Source organism: Cannabis sativa, chromosome 2, assembly GCF_029168945.1.
Source record: "Cannabis sativa cultivar Pink pepper isolate KNU-18-1 chromosome 2, ASM2916894v1, whole genome shotgun sequence".
Lineage (NCBI taxonomy): Eukaryota > Viridiplantae > Streptophyta > Magnoliopsida > Rosales > Cannabaceae > Cannabis > Cannabis sativa.
This window is the reverse complement of record NC_083602.1, coordinates 41,615,204-41,630,768: the sequence shown is the minus strand read 5'-3', so window position 1 is coordinate 41,630,768 and position 15,565 is coordinate 41,615,204. Positions and strand designations below refer to the sequence as shown.

The 15,565-nt window shown below is 35.3% G+C and overlaps 2 protein-coding genes across 3 annotated transcripts; one reads left to right on the top strand and one right to left on the bottom strand.

Annotated features, from left to right (window-relative positions):
- The first annotated feature begins 1,327 nt into the window (after positions 1-1,327).
- LOC115719093 (uncharacterized) lies at positions 1,328-4,172 on the top strand. Its single transcript, XM_030648007.2, has 8 exons — positions 1,328-1,741; positions 2,330-2,392; positions 2,477-2,572; positions 2,745-2,792; positions 3,109-3,180; positions 3,377-3,435; positions 3,631-3,721; positions 3,804-4,172. Exons 1-8 carry the CDS (start codon positions 1,343-1,345, stop codon positions 3,948-3,950), a joined length of 975 nt encoding a protein of 324 aa, XP_030503867.2. The 5' UTR covers positions 1,328-1,342; the 3' UTR covers positions 3,951-4,172.
- Positions 4,173-4,194: 22 nt separating this feature from the next.
- On the bottom strand, positions 4,195-8,477 carry LOC115719091 (calreticulin-3). Of its 2 annotated transcripts, XM_030648002.2 has the most exons (14): positions 7,948-8,477; positions 7,405-7,512; positions 6,659-6,851; positions 6,279-6,537; positions 5,940-5,996; positions 5,791-5,838; positions 5,531-5,617; positions 5,361-5,418; positions 5,213-5,280; positions 5,035-5,127; positions 4,890-4,946; positions 4,700-4,798; positions 4,572-4,601; positions 4,195-4,485 (listed from the first exon to the last, which is right to left on the bottom strand). In XM_030648002.2, the coding sequence occupies exons 1-14, from the start codon at positions 8,054-8,056 to the stop codon at positions 4,474-4,476; spliced, it is 1,278 nt and encodes a 425-aa protein (XP_030503862.2). In that variant the 5' UTR covers positions 8,057-8,477; the 3' UTR covers positions 4,195-4,473. The 2 variants fall into 2 exon arrangements, with proteins under 2 accessions (XP_030503862.2, XP_060966502.1); XM_061110519.1 differs by having other exon boundaries at positions 4,195-4,601; positions 7,948-8,160.
- Positions 8,478-15,565: the final 7,088 nt, after the last annotated feature.

Below are 15,565 nucleotides of genomic sequence, written 5' to 3'. Positions count from 1 at the left end.
CCTCCCTTAAAGAAATCTGTTCTGTAGCGATCATACCCAGATTCAGGAAGAGGAGATCCAATCATGGAAGGACCATAGGCAAGGGAAGGTTCATGTCCATTATAAATTTCTTCCAAAAACTTATGGCAAGATTCAAAAGGATGACCGATGATGCCACATTCAAAACAGAACTCTGGTAAGTGTTCATAACGAAATTCTAACCAGAATTCATCAAGCGAGTCTTTAAGCTTCACCATTTTTCCGCGAAGTAATGGTTTGGAAATGTCTAAAATGGCACGAAATCGCAGAAATGGACCCCAACCTTCATTCAATGAGTCTTCATGAACATCTACATAGGTACCAAGGAGGTTCCCTGCCCATTCAGCCATAGCTTTAGTTTTACTCAAGAACGGCAGCCTATGCAATTGAATCCAAAAAGGGGTAAGGAACAAGGTTTCTGGTGTAGGCGACTGAAGTGCAGTAGGTGAGGAAAGGACTATAAGATGATTTTGGAAATGCCACGACTCCAACAACAATACTTTCTTAAGATCTCCAAGGCAACCAAAAGAAACAAGGAAAAGTCCGGAATGATGGTCTGTGATCGTAGCAGGGTACTGGCCTTTCTAAAAACTACTCATTTTAATGCGAAAAGTCTTCCTGTTAATGTCCCGTGAAGATACAACTAGGGCATAAAGGACATGGCTCGATTGAGAGAAACTGCCATTGTGCAACCCATCAAGAAGTGTATAAACTTCCTTCTCAGATTCAGTGAGAATTAATGTATGATTCATATCATGTAGAAGATGATCCATAACCAAGAGCAGGGGAATAACATGAATACAGGAAATGCAAGTGCAGAAATTCAAAGAGAAAAAAGAGGGAACGGTCAAAATTCAAAATAAGAGGTTATGGTATACGGGGGAAGGAAAAATTAGAGATAATGATGAAATATTAGGTAGTTAAAACAATTAAAAAGAAGAAATTAAACTAACTGCCACAGAGCTCTTTAAGGGCACACATGCTCACTTTCTTCCTTTTTACTTTCTTTTTCAAAATCTGTTATATTTACTTTTTTTTTAATTATTCTACTAAGTTTACGATAGTCTTTATTCATTTTTATTAAAAATTTTGCCCAAACTTCTTACACATACATCTCAAAAATCTTAGTTATATAAAGGTGTGAGGATAATTTAAGTACAATACTCATAAAATTAGGTATATTTAAATTAAATTTTATTTAGATGTAAATTTAGTTAAGGTGTAAAAAAAGTTTAGATATTTTTTAACTTCTCCCTAATAAGCCTTTTTCGGCTAACAGTTAATTGGGCCGGGTCTAGGGCCGTGGGCCCATGTTGAACAGCCCATGGTCAACTCCTCCAAAGTCCTAAACTTTCACTCTCTTGCTCTCTCCGAACTCAGTGTCTCAGGAAAAGTAGTAACAGAGAGCAATATGGGTCTCTCTCTCCTCATGCCATTGGTTTTCTTCCTTATTGCTCTCTTTGCTTTTTCATCTTCGGCTTTCCAATCCGATGAGCTTCTCGTCGACGACGATGAGTTTGGCCTCGAAGGAGGGCTTTACTCAAAGACTCCTGATCCCGTTCGTACGCCACCCACACCTCCCTCATCGACCCGGAAGAGGTTTGCGGATCCAGAATCCGATTCGAAGATCCAATTCCAGCTCGAACACGCATTTGGGGATTCTGATTTCTCTCCCGCTGGTACCTTCACGGCTCGATTGAAGACTTGGAATCATGGTGGTCAGGTGTGTTTGCTCTTTTCATTCCAAGTTGTTTTGATGAGAAAATTCACGCAAAATAAGTTACCAGTAAGAGGTATTTGGTTTAAATTATATGTTTCTGATTGAATTTCGGTATGATTGAAATGGGTATATTGTTAAACTAATGAACGAGTTCAAAATTTTGATTTTGATTTGAATTTTAGTTTTGCTTATTTGGTAATATTCAGAAGAGAGTTAAACGTTAAACAATTTGCTCGGCAGGAGAATTTGTAGATGAATAATGGTGGATGCTTCTGTTTATATCTGATCCATTTGCCAATTTGCAGTAGAAACAATAGCAGAATCCTTGTTAAGGATTCATACTCAAAATGAATGGTTCTTTTCTAACATTACTTGTATCTATAGTGCTCCAGCTTTTGTGGGCATCAAATTGTTGTTTGTTCCCACAAGGTTGTAAGCGTTTTGCACGATATACTATTTATTTTTCAGCATTTATTTCAAATCCACTCTCCATTCCATGTTTCTGAGTTTCTCTTGTTACTAAGTGAAAAACGTTGAGGTGAATGCCTATTGGCTGACTGTCGGGTTAAATTTTTGACTTTATTGTAACAGACTTTAACAAAGCTGCGATTTTCGAGGAATGCATTTTCTGCAGAGGAGAAGGAAAAGTTTTCGGTGATTTAAATTTCTCATGAACTTTCTTTCTTGGGGTTTTTCTTAATTAAGAAGTTTTAACCATACTCATACTAATCTTTTCAGAAGCTCTTGCAAGAAGATGATTTTTATACGATAAGATTGCCATCAAATGTTTTGAGTCCTCCTGGGAGGGAATTTGTTATTTCATCAGTGAAAGCGGTGAGGGCTCTTGCATTATTAGATGGTCTTTGTTTTGCATGTTGATCGTATACTATAATACTTAAGTGCAGTTTGTTGGCAAGATTGTTTTTCAACCAAGCCATCTGGCCATGCTAAAATGATTGTTATGTTATAACTTCATATCATTAATGACAATATTTATGTATTTCAGAGATGTCTTCCACGAGATGGCTTGGATGAGCATATTGTTATCAACACTGTAAGTTTCAATCTCACCGATGTCTTCTAAATTCTCTCTTTATTTCTCTCCTGTTTAGGCACAGTTAGATTCATGTCAACTTCTTCATTACATATGACATTGTGCGAAATTGAAATTTTTTTATTTAGATTAGTGAATTTCTAAATTAAAACAGATTCTATGTTTCATTGCCTAAAACATGTTGCTACGTGATTCACGTGCATCAGAAAAGATAGATAACATCCAACTAGCACTGCAATAAGTTCCATTTTTTTTTCTTCTAAGGATATATGTTTTGTGATCATTGAGTAATCTTTACATTATCCTTCTTTTGCAGGACGGTGTCAATATCTTGGGTGTTACTTATGGGTCCCCTGGGGCATGCCCATATCCTCGACAGTTGAAACTTGTAAGTACACATTTTGGTATAGTTGATTGATAAAAGACAATAGATAAATATAAGACCTTTATGAAGAAAAAGGATGGTGTCTTTTCTTATATCTCTACCTAACCTAAATGGATAGATAATAAGATCTTGGTAAATGTAGAAGCAGTTATTTTGCGGCATAGAGCTCACTTGCAACCTTTTTTACTCTGTATTTCAGCCTTCAAAGTGGACTTTTAACTCGCACACAATTTTGAAGAACAGCGAGCAAGCACCAAGGTGAAATAATTTTTGCATTACCCACTCTTTGCAAGAAATTTTCCTTTAATGTATAATTAGTTAAGTACCCTCAAGATTTGGTAATTTGAGGTTGTATTTGTTGTTTGATGCCAATAGGACCCATTAAGCAATCAAAAATGTTTGTTACTAGTTTCTCGTTGATAACATTAGCAATGGTGTTATGTATTGTTCCAGGGCCCCAATTTTTACCGAGGACATTCTTGGTGGTGAGGGTGGAGAGGGTGAAGCTGCACTGCCCCAAGAAAGGTCTTTCTGGGCTAAATATGTGAGTTTTCAAGCATTCCTCATTTTAATCTATTGAGTTCGTTTAATTTAAAATTCTTAATGAGCTCTATATATTCTATCAGTGGATGTACCTCATTCCTCTCGGACTCATTGTCATGAATGCCATAACTCAAGCAATGAATCTGCCCGAGGAACAGGCTGCTGGCCAAGCTCAGCAGCCCACTGCAATCCAGCGTGGTGGCCCACCTTCTGCTGTGCGGAGAAGATAGAGTATCAGCTCAACTCCATCTGAGGGAAGTTGTAGGTTTCATAGGTTTTTAACTTGACTTCTGCTTGTATCATTATTTCTGTGGGAAACCATTATGAGATTATGTAAATTTTTATAAGTTGTTAAATTACCAATAGGGCAGTTTTATGCCAACAGTAAATGCACCTATTTTGGGAAAATTTTCATAACATTTAAATGAGCTGCAAATTGAAGCTTTTTTGGATCTCTAAGACTCTAATAGTCGATTTTTGCTGAAATACATTATTATTGAAAGCCGCAGGCTAAAAGCCTTTGCCCCATACAGTTACTACAGAAGAATAGCTGTCAATCGCAGCATTGGTTTATGTAAAAATATACTGCTACCATAAGGTAATCTAGCAAGCAATGCATAAGAAAAACACATTAAGCATCATTGCTCTGGCCAAGATGGATAAACTTGACTGGATCTAAAACGTGAACTACAATGGATGAAAGACATTTTTTTGGCAATGAAACGATTTGGAAAACAGACGCGGCAAAACCAATCAAAGCTCGTCCTGCAAATCAGAATAGTAAATCATATTAAGTCAATGCTCAATGAAACTATCACAAAATTAAATTTGGAATTTCTATGAACACTTACATGATAATCATCCCAGTGGCGATCATAACGCTGCACAAGAGAACATGAGGATCATAATTTGGAAAACCAATCAAAACTGATCTAATGGGTATCAAGGAAAACAAATTCAATCCAATGGTGTGACAAACCTTTCTATATTTGTCCCTGTATTTGTCTCGCCGCCCTCGGTGGTCATGACCCCTCTCTCGTCTCCTTCTTTCGCCTTCTTCTCTAGCTCGCCGAGCTTCCTGCACAGAGAAAGGTCCAAACCACCATTGATTCGAGTTCATCCAAAATGAAGGACTACAGGAAAATTTAGTCAGCAGTAAAGAAATGAACCTCTTCTTCCTGTGCTTTTCTCACTTTTTCTGCTTCCTCGAAGGAATCCTTTTCAGCCTAAAAGATTCAGAAAAAGGCCAAAGTGATGAACGGCATATGCCTTAATTTTTAAGTATGGAATATGTATTACTTCTCAAATACTTACCTCTCTATGGGCAAATACATCCTCAACAACTTGTTTTGCATACTCAGGATCATCACAGATTAAAATGTTGTCAAAAACTGAACCAGCCTTAACCTGCATCCAAAGGCCAAAACCCGATAAATATATAGTGATCAGAAAGCTAACAATAAACAATACCCTGAGGTTTAGTATGACATACCTGCCAAACTTCAATGCCCACATATTTGATTGGCTTAAGCACATACAGATCAGGGTCATCTTCAAACTCTGCATATTAAAAATAAAACCTTGAATATTTCTGCACAAGTTCTTTTCTTGTCTGTCACATTAGTTTTACTGCTATATACCTGGATTATCAATATATGGAACCTTCCATTTTCCTTTGTAGTTGGGATTCTTGATTTTCTGTCATATCAAAACAAGTTAAATAAATGAGTAAATGCAGGGGGAAAAAAAAGAGGGAAAAGATCAAAGCTTTAAGCATGATAGGTAAGATGTAAATGCAGTATTGATGTACCTTGCGCTTCCACGGTCCTTTGTAAGCTGGATTTGGTACCTTTGGTGGTTTCCATACACCATCCTCATCTTCATCCCAGTGTTCAGGCTAATCAAATAAAGGAAAAAAAAGTAACACATCAAATCATGATGACTGTAGTAAATTAATTAAGAAAGTGAAAAGGAACAAAGAACAAAGAACCAAAGTATTAGTAATCAAATCAGCCTTGTTCGGGTTCGATTAGCACATTGAAACTAAGTGTTCCATAAAAGGAAACTAACCTCTTTAGCTTTTGGGTCAGGAATTTCTCTTGGAATAGAATCATAACCCTGCAAATCAATATATGTATTATTTATGAAACATAGTTTATAAACACGTAAAATGAGTTGGAATAAGAAAGAAATAATTAAGAAACTTTGAAATTACAAACCTCGGGTTTGAAGTCGTTAGGATCATCAATGTACTCTTTATCCTCCCAGTCTGCAGGCTGCAAGAAACAGAAAAAAGTCATTTCCAAGTTTCAACTACAGTCTTAGGATAACTAACCATAAACTGGTTTATTTCTTTTTACAATTGACCGATTGCTGATTGATGATAATCATAGAGTACAAAGGTCATAATACATGGAAGTAACCTCATTTTCTATCTGAAGTGTATATCTAGCTCAACCATGAGCAGCGGTATTACCATTGCACAACACATGAGCCAAATATAATCATAAACTAGTTTAATTTGAACAAATTTTGAGTATTTAAGCTCTTCGTTTCACCTTCTTTGCTTTCAAATCTTTAATCTTTCTTGGAGGAAGAATATCCCAATCTGTGTACATGCTTCCTGAGTCTCTTTCTCTGTTGTCCACAAGGACACTGTAGGTTGCATCAGGCCTAAGAATGAATGTGTAGAAATGAGTCAACTTATCAGTTTCACACTGCAAATCTTTCTTGATGGGATAATTTTGGCCCTGGTAGGATAGTATAACATGAAGCTTCTTTGTGTCTGTGCCACATAGATCCGGTCCGAACATTAAGCTACACAAATAAAATTTGACAGTCAACATGAATGATCATTGACACATGTAACAACAGATTAGACTAGAGTAAGAAACATTCTTTTCAACAAACCCAAATGACCATATAAGATCACACAAACCTATAAGGGGTGTCCCCTCCAAATTTCTTTTGATTGACAAATCCGGAGAGAAGCTTTATATAGCCCCCACCACATTCAATCTCCTGCTCAAACCTTACAGAATACTGTAGGACCAATGTTTTGTTTTTATTGGAGAACTCTGGTATCTTGGCAGAGATGGCAAAATGTTTGGCATCACTGGATGTTTGAATACCTGCCAGAAATCCATATTTTTCTTGAGTAACAATGAATTTAACTGCATTTACATATTTGAGGCTTTCGCAAGTTAAATCAAATAAAAATTTACCCCTGGATTATTTAGCATAACAGAAATTCCCCTTAAACTAAATAAACTGCTAGAAATAATCTACTGTTGAAAAAACTCGGAAGAGTTGACCAGGTGTGCTGGAGAAATAACAGTTAAGATTTTTGCTCCCTCAAGTATTGTCATTGCAAAATTGCCCTCCAAAAGAGTTGTACTTCCGCATTTTTACAAAGTGAAATAATTGGGAAGCACAATTATGCAAGAATGATGATTAAGGAAGAATCCTATTTGTCCACTAAGTTATATCAAGCTCATCATTCTTATGACTCTATGGTGTTCTAAGACAATAAAGACCTCATCCTAAGCTTCTATGATAACCACTTCCTATGTTCTGCCTTCATTCTATTTTTAAGGTCAAAGATTACTGAGCTTGAATTGATATGCATAGTTTAATACTAAACCACATTTTGTATTTCATATAGAAAGTAAGAGAAAACAACACCTTTATCATCTGGGTCTCCATGCCACTTTCCCTGTGTGTGTATAAAAGAACCAGCTTTTCCCTCTGTCCTTTTCCAGTCAGATTCAACCCAGCGAGATTGCCAGTCATCTTTTGTAACCCAAAACAAAGTAAAATCATAAGATCTTAGTGATAAAATCTCAGCTCTTTCATACAGTTTCGTACATTTTAGTGATAAACAAAGGAACACAACACTTGCCCAGTTAAATCTAAGTACTTTCAAGTCAAAAGAACTTCAACCAACTGCCAAACAAACCAAATAACTTATATAGAAAGAGCCAAAACAGACGACAGTGAAAAAAAAAAAAAAAAAAAAAAACCTATTATCTAAAAGGAAAGTAGGGGGAAAAAATTTACTAATTGATCATAAAAGAGGTAGTTAAAAATTAAAAATAGTGTTTTTTTTAGTTCTTTCTTTTCTGACTATCCCAACAAGATAAAAGAAGAGAACAAAAAAAAAAAAAGGAGTAAACCAATCCAAGTAAAAAAAGAAAAGGAAAGAAAGAAGAAAGAGAAGACGGGTACCATCAAATCGCTCTTCAAAAAAGATTTCCGCAAGTGAAGACTGAAAGAGAGAGAAGAGCAGTGAGAGAGTTAATGCCAAATATTGCATATTACAAAAGCGGTCCGCCATTGGCAGAGAGCAATGGAATGGTGCTAAAGAGTAAAGAGTGAAGACTATAAAGAAAGGTTCCTAATTATAGAAATAGGATCAAGAGAAAGCCCGTACTTCTTTGGCTTAATTGCAGTATTGCCCTTCGTGGAATATATAGCTACGTGTTGTTGATTATCCAAGTCAAGTAGTCAACTTGGATTTGTAATGACTAATGATGAAGACTACATTCCCTTAGTGCCATTAAAAGTGTTTAAGCCAATGAAAGAAATACATTTTTGTCTCCCTCTATGTTTGGACCAATCAGGAACCACTGAAACGTTTCATTGGCCAATCATATTGCTTCTTACAATAACACAAAAGTGACCCTATTTTCATTTCATATAAAAGAAAAACTAGTCTTTAAAATGGTGTGTGTACTGTGTATTTCATAGTCTTCGCCCTTTACAATACGCAAAAATAAAGGTGGTAGACATGTAAGTTTGTTGGGCAAAATGGGTATTTTGCAAGAAGACTTGGGTCTTCTACCGGTAGTTGACCCAACTATGTTTGGAAACTTTCAAAGTCTCTCCCTTTAGAAGCTTGAAAAGTATTAGAGCATAAAACTAGGAAGATGGCTGTGCCATAATTATTCATGTCCCAAAAAAATGAGTGTATTGTAGAGTTTGAAATTGAGCTCCATTTGTTTATTTTGGCATTCTAGACAGCTGCATAGAATTAATCTTGTTTGTTTTGACTTTTTGGAAATTTTCACTTCATCATAGAAAATGACAACATCAACAACAAAAAATTGTCTAAGGTACTTTTCTTTTTAATAACAAGGACTTTAATATTTTGAAGGCTAATTAGAAATTTTATCCCTCGAACTTTAATATGTATTAAATCATGTTTTTTAAACTTTTAAAGTCGTTAAAAATATCCCCGAACTATTGATATTGTTAAATTTAAGGACTTTTGTCTAATTTTAGTAAAAAAAGTCTAACATGGATGAAAGTTCAGGAGACATGATTTAATATATGTTAAAATTTGAGGAGCATGATTTGGTAAATATCAAAGTCTGGAGAGCATGGTTTAGTACATAAACAATCACTGAAATAGTAAAATTGAATGAAATTAAACGAAAGTCCTTAAATCTAACAATATAAATAGTTCAGGGGAATTTTAACGACTAGAAAAGTTCACGGGGCATGATTTAGTACATGTTAAAGTTTAGGGGTAAAAATCCTAATTAGTATATTTCAAAAAGTATATATACTATATAGGAAAGGAAAGGATGGTATAGTATAGTGAAATTACTTCACTCTAATACTCTACTGTTATGAGACTTGAAAAAGAAAAACAAACCCTTAGCTCGAGACTTATAAAAATGAATGAACTCTTATTGAGTTGAATCAACACTAATACAATTTGAAATTACAACACACTCTTGAATACTATGATGTTAAACACCAATTACAATCAAACCTCACAATAAGAATCACATGATCAAATACACATGTATTCTGCTTACAACTCTCAATTCACTCTAAATACTTGGACTGATTATACAAAAGACAGTTTAGACTAGTCTAGACTTAGATTCATCTAGATACTGTCTTAGTTTAGGGTTTAGGTCCTGTCTAGGTGCTGTCTTAATTTTGAGCTTAGTATGTTGAGGTCTATATATAGGCTATGACAGTTAGTTAGCTAAGTCTCGCTATCTTCTAAACTTTACATATGTAGTAAAGTGCTTGTTATCCATGTTTTCAAGGTTGATGCAGGTGGCATGATTAGAGAAAAAGATTTACTAACTTTTTGGATTAGTAGAGATAACTCCCAAAGTTCCTCGCAGAGGCATCTTCGTAATCCGGGAGGAGTTTAATGGATACCCGATGGGGAGAGCATCCACAACACAAGAAGCATCTCCAGAACACAATAGAGCCACAATCATCCCCAGCTCCGAGAAGTCCTGGAGCACAATTAGAGTAAGTAGCTTACGAGTGAAGACTGTTGGGTTTTGTGCCCTAAATAAAACTCATTTCAATATAATCAAATTTACTTATTAATAAAGATCATAAATAACATTTTATGATGCATGGTTCACATGATTTATTTCATGATTATATATAATGTATGAATTCTATTTAAGTCCAGAACATATGAATTTGTTAATGATTATAGTGTTGTCAGCACAGTGGAATATAATCTTAATTATATGTTCGAAAGTTTATTCCCTAATTTCTCAGAACACTTGATTTAGACTGACATGGTATAATCAGCGATAGGTATTCTTACACCTTGGAAAAGTGTTATGTCCTTTCCAGGACATTGGCAAAGTTTACCAGTATCGGATGTATGGAGTATACATCGGAAGGGACCGATATTGAACTTTGATTAGATATATTAGAATTTATCGTAATATCTATTCAATTCAATATCACCTGTTGATCCTAGATCAAATGATCTTAATCCTGATATGATTAGGTTCAATCTCAAGAGTGTTATTCGTGTTCTTTGATTTGTTAGTTAAGCCTACTTTTGGGTCAGGGTGATACGTACATTTTGGAAACACGGTAGTGCAATTGAGTGGAAGCGCTAACATAAATATGGAATCTATAGCTTCTATCTGGCGAATAGAAAGTAAAGGATGATTTCCTTGGAGCTTAACCAAACGAAAATAAATGGTGGAGTACTCATTTCACTTAGCTGAAATATCATTTATACAGGGTTAAGTGTTTTAAGGATGAAATACATTGTAGGGTGTTACGGTAATTTAATCCCTTTACAGTGTAAATCATCTATATAGAGGATCATTGATCAAATTAGGATTATAACAATGGATAATTAATGACGTATCGATATCGTGGAACATATAGAGCGTTCTATATGACTGAGAGTGCGATTCCAAGTTCTAAGAGTGGATTCAATAAGGAATTAATAAGTTAGGGAATTGTTGGGTTTTATGCCCTAAATAAAACTCATTTCAATATAATCAGATTTACTTATTAATATAGATCAGAAATAACATTTAATGTTGCATGGTTCACATGATTTATTTCATGATTATATCTACATAATGTATGAATTCATCTGAAACCCTTTTCACATACTTGATCCTGTTTATTGTGTCGTCAACACATTGGAAAGTAAACATGACTATGTGAATAAAGTTTCCTAGATTTATCAAACATAGGGTTTTACTGATATGATAATCTACAACAGAGTTTACTTGCATTTGGAGAAATGCTATGTTCTTTCCATAGCATTGGTTAAAGTAAAGCTCGGGTTGGATGCATAGAGTATGCATCGGAAGGGACTGATATTGAACTTTGACTTAGATTTATTAAACTTACCGTAATATCTATTCAAGTCAATATCGCCTAGTTGATCCTAGATCAAATGATCTTAATCTTGTTATGATTAGGCTCGATCTCAAGAGGCTATTCGTGTTCTTTGATTTGTTAGTTAAGTCTACTTTTAGGTCAGGGTGATACGTACATTTTGGGAACACGGTAGTGCAATTGAGTGGGAGCGCTAACATAAACATGGAATCTATAGCTTTTATCTGGCGAATAGTAAGTAAAGGATGATCTCCTTCGAGCTTGACCAAATGAAAATAAATGGCGGAGATCTCATTTCACAGAAGCTGAAATATCATTTATATGGGGTTAAGTGTTTTAAGGATTAAATACATTGTAGGGTGTAACGGTAATCTAATCCCTTTACAGTGTAGATCATTCATATAGAGGATCATTTATCAAATTAGGATTATAACAATGGATAACTAATGATGTGTCTATATGGTGGAACATATAGAGCATTCTATATAACTGAGAGTGCAATTCTAAGTTCTATGCGTGGATTCAACGAAGAATTAATAAGTTAGTGAATTTTAGTAATAAATTCTTGATCTACTTATTGGAAGCTCGGTTATATAGACCCATGGTCCGGGCACTAGTTGAGATAATATTGCTTGTAAGACTCATATAATTGGTTTTGATTAATCAATTATAATTCTCAAATTAGACTATGTCTATTTGTGAATTTTTCACTAAGTAAGGGCGAAATTGTAAAGAAAGAGTTTTAGGGGCATATTTGTTAATTATGATACTTTGTATGGTTCAATTAATAAATATGATAAATGACAATATTATTTAATACTTATTTATAGTTATTAAATAGTTAGAATTGGCATTTAAATGGTTGAATTAGAAAATTGGCATTTTTGAGAAAATCAGATGCAGAAAAGATAAAACTGCAAAATTGTAAAAAGTGAGGCCCAAATCCACTATGTATGGCCGGCCACTTTTGTAGGGAATTTAAACTGATATTTTCATTATTTTAATGCCAAATAATTCAAACCTAACCCTAGTGGAATGCTATAAATAGATAGTGAAGACTTTAGGAAAATTACACTTCTGATTCAAAAAAAACTGAGCCTCTCTCTCTCCCTATCTTTGGCCGACCTCTTCTCCTCTTTCTTCTTCATTGAAATTTCAAAATTCTTAGTGTAAGAATAGTGCCCACACACAGCAAGTGATACCTCAATCATAGTGAGGAAGATCGTGAAGAAAGACTTTCAGCAAGAAGGAGTTTCAGCACTAAAGAATCAGAGAAAGAGATCCAGGTTCAGATATTGATAATGCTCTGCTACAAAAAGGAATCAAGGGCTAGATATCTGAACGGAAGGAGTCATTATATTCCGCTGCACCCAATGTAAGGTTTCCTAAACTTTATATGTGTTTATTTCATCGTTTTAGAAAGTTCATATTTAGGGTGTTAATCAACATACTTGTGAGTAGATCTAAGATCCTGGTAAAATAATTTCCAACAGGAATTTACTTGGTAAATTCGGTTCGACTTATTGGAAGCTCGGTTATATAGACTCGTGGTCCCCATACTAGTTGAGACCATACTACTTGTAAGACTCAGTTAATTGATTTTAATTAATCAATTATAATTCTTAAGTTAGACTATGTCTACTTTATGAATTTTCACTAAGCAAGGGCGAAATTGTAAAGAAAAGAGATTCTAGGTTTATTTATTAATTAAGATACTTTATATGTCTAAATTAATAAATATATTAAATGATAATATTATTTAATAATTATTTTTAAGTTATTAAATAATTAGAATTGGCATTTAAAGGTTAAATTGGAAAATTGGCATTTTTTAGAAAATGGGAATGAAAAATAACAAAATGGAAAGTTGCAAAGTGAGGCCCAATTTCCTATTCTGGGCGCCCACTATGCATAGGTTTTTACCATTTATTTTTTCATTATTTTAATGCCATACAATTCTAACCTAAACCTAGAAGGCATTCTATATATAGAAAGTGTTGGCTTCAGGAAACTCATAACTTTGCACATTGTTTCCTTCAGAGAAAAGCGAACCCGCCCCTTCTCTCTCTTTTCTTCTCTTCTAATTTCGAAATTCCCTTGAGTGATAGAGTAGTGCCCACACACATCAAGTGGTACCTCAATCATAGTATGTAAGACTATGGAAAATCAGCATCAAAGAAGGAGAGAAAGAGATCCAGATTCAGATCTTGATAATGCTCTGCTACATAAAGGAATCAAGGGCTAGAGATCTGAATGGAATGAGTCATTATATTCCGCTGCACCCAATGTAAGGTTTTCTTAAACTCTTATGTGTTTATTTTCATTGTTTTAGAATTCATATTAGGATGTTAATAAAACTTACTTGGTAATAAATCTAGATCCTGGTAAAATATTTCCAACAAAGACATCCACGGACTGATCCTAGATCTTAACTGCTACCTCAAGGCGAATGGCCAGGTTAGCTTCATATGGAAATCGACCTATAGACGGTTACACCTTTTTCTGACACAAGATCAGATCTTGTCCCCCATGTCAGGCCATGGTAGTGCCCGTACGCACCTCTGGACATGCCTTTTGCCCAACGGCCTGTTTAGAGAGTTTTGCAAAGGAGAAACCTTTGAGAGACACGTGTCCCGGTTTGCATAAAATCCTTCACTGCAACTGTACGCCACACGATGGCGAAGCTTTTTACCAACTAATGGCCAGATCGTCCTGTTGTAGTACCAACCCTTGCAGGGTGTAGAGTATGAAACCCTAGGTGGGTAAAGGGTATGCCCTTACCCACATGTATGCCTATAAATACCCTCATTTTTTATATACAAAGGGTGAATAATTCTTACTTACAGAACCTCTACCAAAACTCCTATAAGCTTCTTCTTCTTCAAAAGGAACGAGAGCAATACAGAGTTCATATTCATTCTATAAACATTTGTAACACTTAACATTGGCTAGTAAGGCCAATACAACAGAGTCGTGGACTAGGGATTGTCATCACCCGACCCACGTAAAAAATTATTTGTCTATTATTTATTTTTTATATTTTTCTTAAGCTCTAATTAATTAATTTTCAAAAATCTCAGTAAATATTTTGGTGCTTTCATTGAGAGCTAAGAAAAGTTTGCTAGTTGTTGCATCACTTCGACCATGGTGAATACCCAAAAGAATACAAGCAAGAAAACTACATTAGATAATGTTATGGAGGAGGTCGATTCCCTCGCCTCTGGCCCCCAAACAAGTGGTGTTAAAGAGTGTTGACCTCAAAAAAAGGCCAACCGATAGCAGGATCGTATGAATCATATGTTTGCCATGTGTTACACAATTAGAACTTGAAAGTAAGGAACACAAAGACTTTTATAGAGGTTCAGCCCCCTTAGTTGGTAGGTAATGACCTACTCCCCTTTTAGTTGTATTGATACCAAGAGATAATACTATTCAGATCACTATATGTGAGATTTGATATAACTCTCTTAAGGTTACAAAGTAGGAATCAAAAGAAAGCAAATTTCAAGTTTTGAGAGATGTTATAGTGGGCATGTGAATGGTAGAGAGAGAGTATTATCAGACTTAGAGCTTGACGGCTTGAATGAGACTTATCACTTAGAACTTAGGTTTTCTAGAGTTGTATTAAAGCTCTTTATATAGGAGAGCTTAAACCCTAATTTACCAATAAAATAAGTAAATATTTACATATTATATTGCTTAAATACAAAAGACTAAAATTATCTTAAACATAGATATTTTTCAGCTACTTTATTAGGCTGTTAAGGACCAATTCGTAGCCCAACTCGCAGTCCATGTGTAAAACTGTGCACAAGATCCTCCCAGGTCTAGTCCTAGCCGATCAGGTACTTGGAGGGAGCAAGCTGGCCAGCCTTGTGTTGTCCAGAGGCTGGTCGGCCATAGGGCTGGGCAAGGGTGGTCAACTAGCCCTCTTGAGGTGGGTGGTTTGTCACTTATCGTCCCATTTAAGTGTCGGGTTCCCCGTTGGCTAAGGCAGTGACTTGACCTTCTTGTTGGTGAGTTATATTGCCACATGGCACTAATTTTTTCCACATAAGCATGCCACATCATGTGAGCAAAAATTAGGATAGCATTTGCCCCTAAGTCCTTGTGCAAACGTTTGCATGGATATGGACTTACCAGTTTAAGTTAGAACTGATGTAGCCTTTGCCAAATAGAAGTTGCTACATTTTTAGCCTTTTGAAATGCT

Coding starts and splice junctions, on each gene's coding strand:
- LOC115719091 (XM_061110519.1), bottom strand. CDS start 8,056: ATGGCGGACCGCTTTTGTAATATGCAATATTTGGCATTAACTCTCTCA. Junction 7,513..7,947: donor TTTTGAAGAGCGATTTGATG/GTACCCGTCTTC, acceptor GGGTTACAAAAG/ATGACTGGCAATCTCGCTGG. Junction 5,419..5,530: donor AAGGACCGTGGAAGCGCAAG/GTACATCAATAC, acceptor TTGATATGACAG/AAAATCAAGAATCCCAACTA.
- LOC115719093 (XM_030648007.2), top strand. CDS start 1,343: ATGGTCAACTCCTCCAAAGTCCTAAACTTTCACTCTCTTGCTCTCTCC. Junction 1,742..2,329: donor CTTGGAATCATGGTGGTCAG/GTGTGTTTGCTC, acceptor TTATTGTAACAG/ACTTTAACAAAGCTGCGATT. Junction 2,393..2,476: donor AGGAGAAGGAAAAGTTTTCG/GTGATTTAAATT, acceptor TAATCTTTTCAG/AAGCTCTTGCAAGAAGATGA.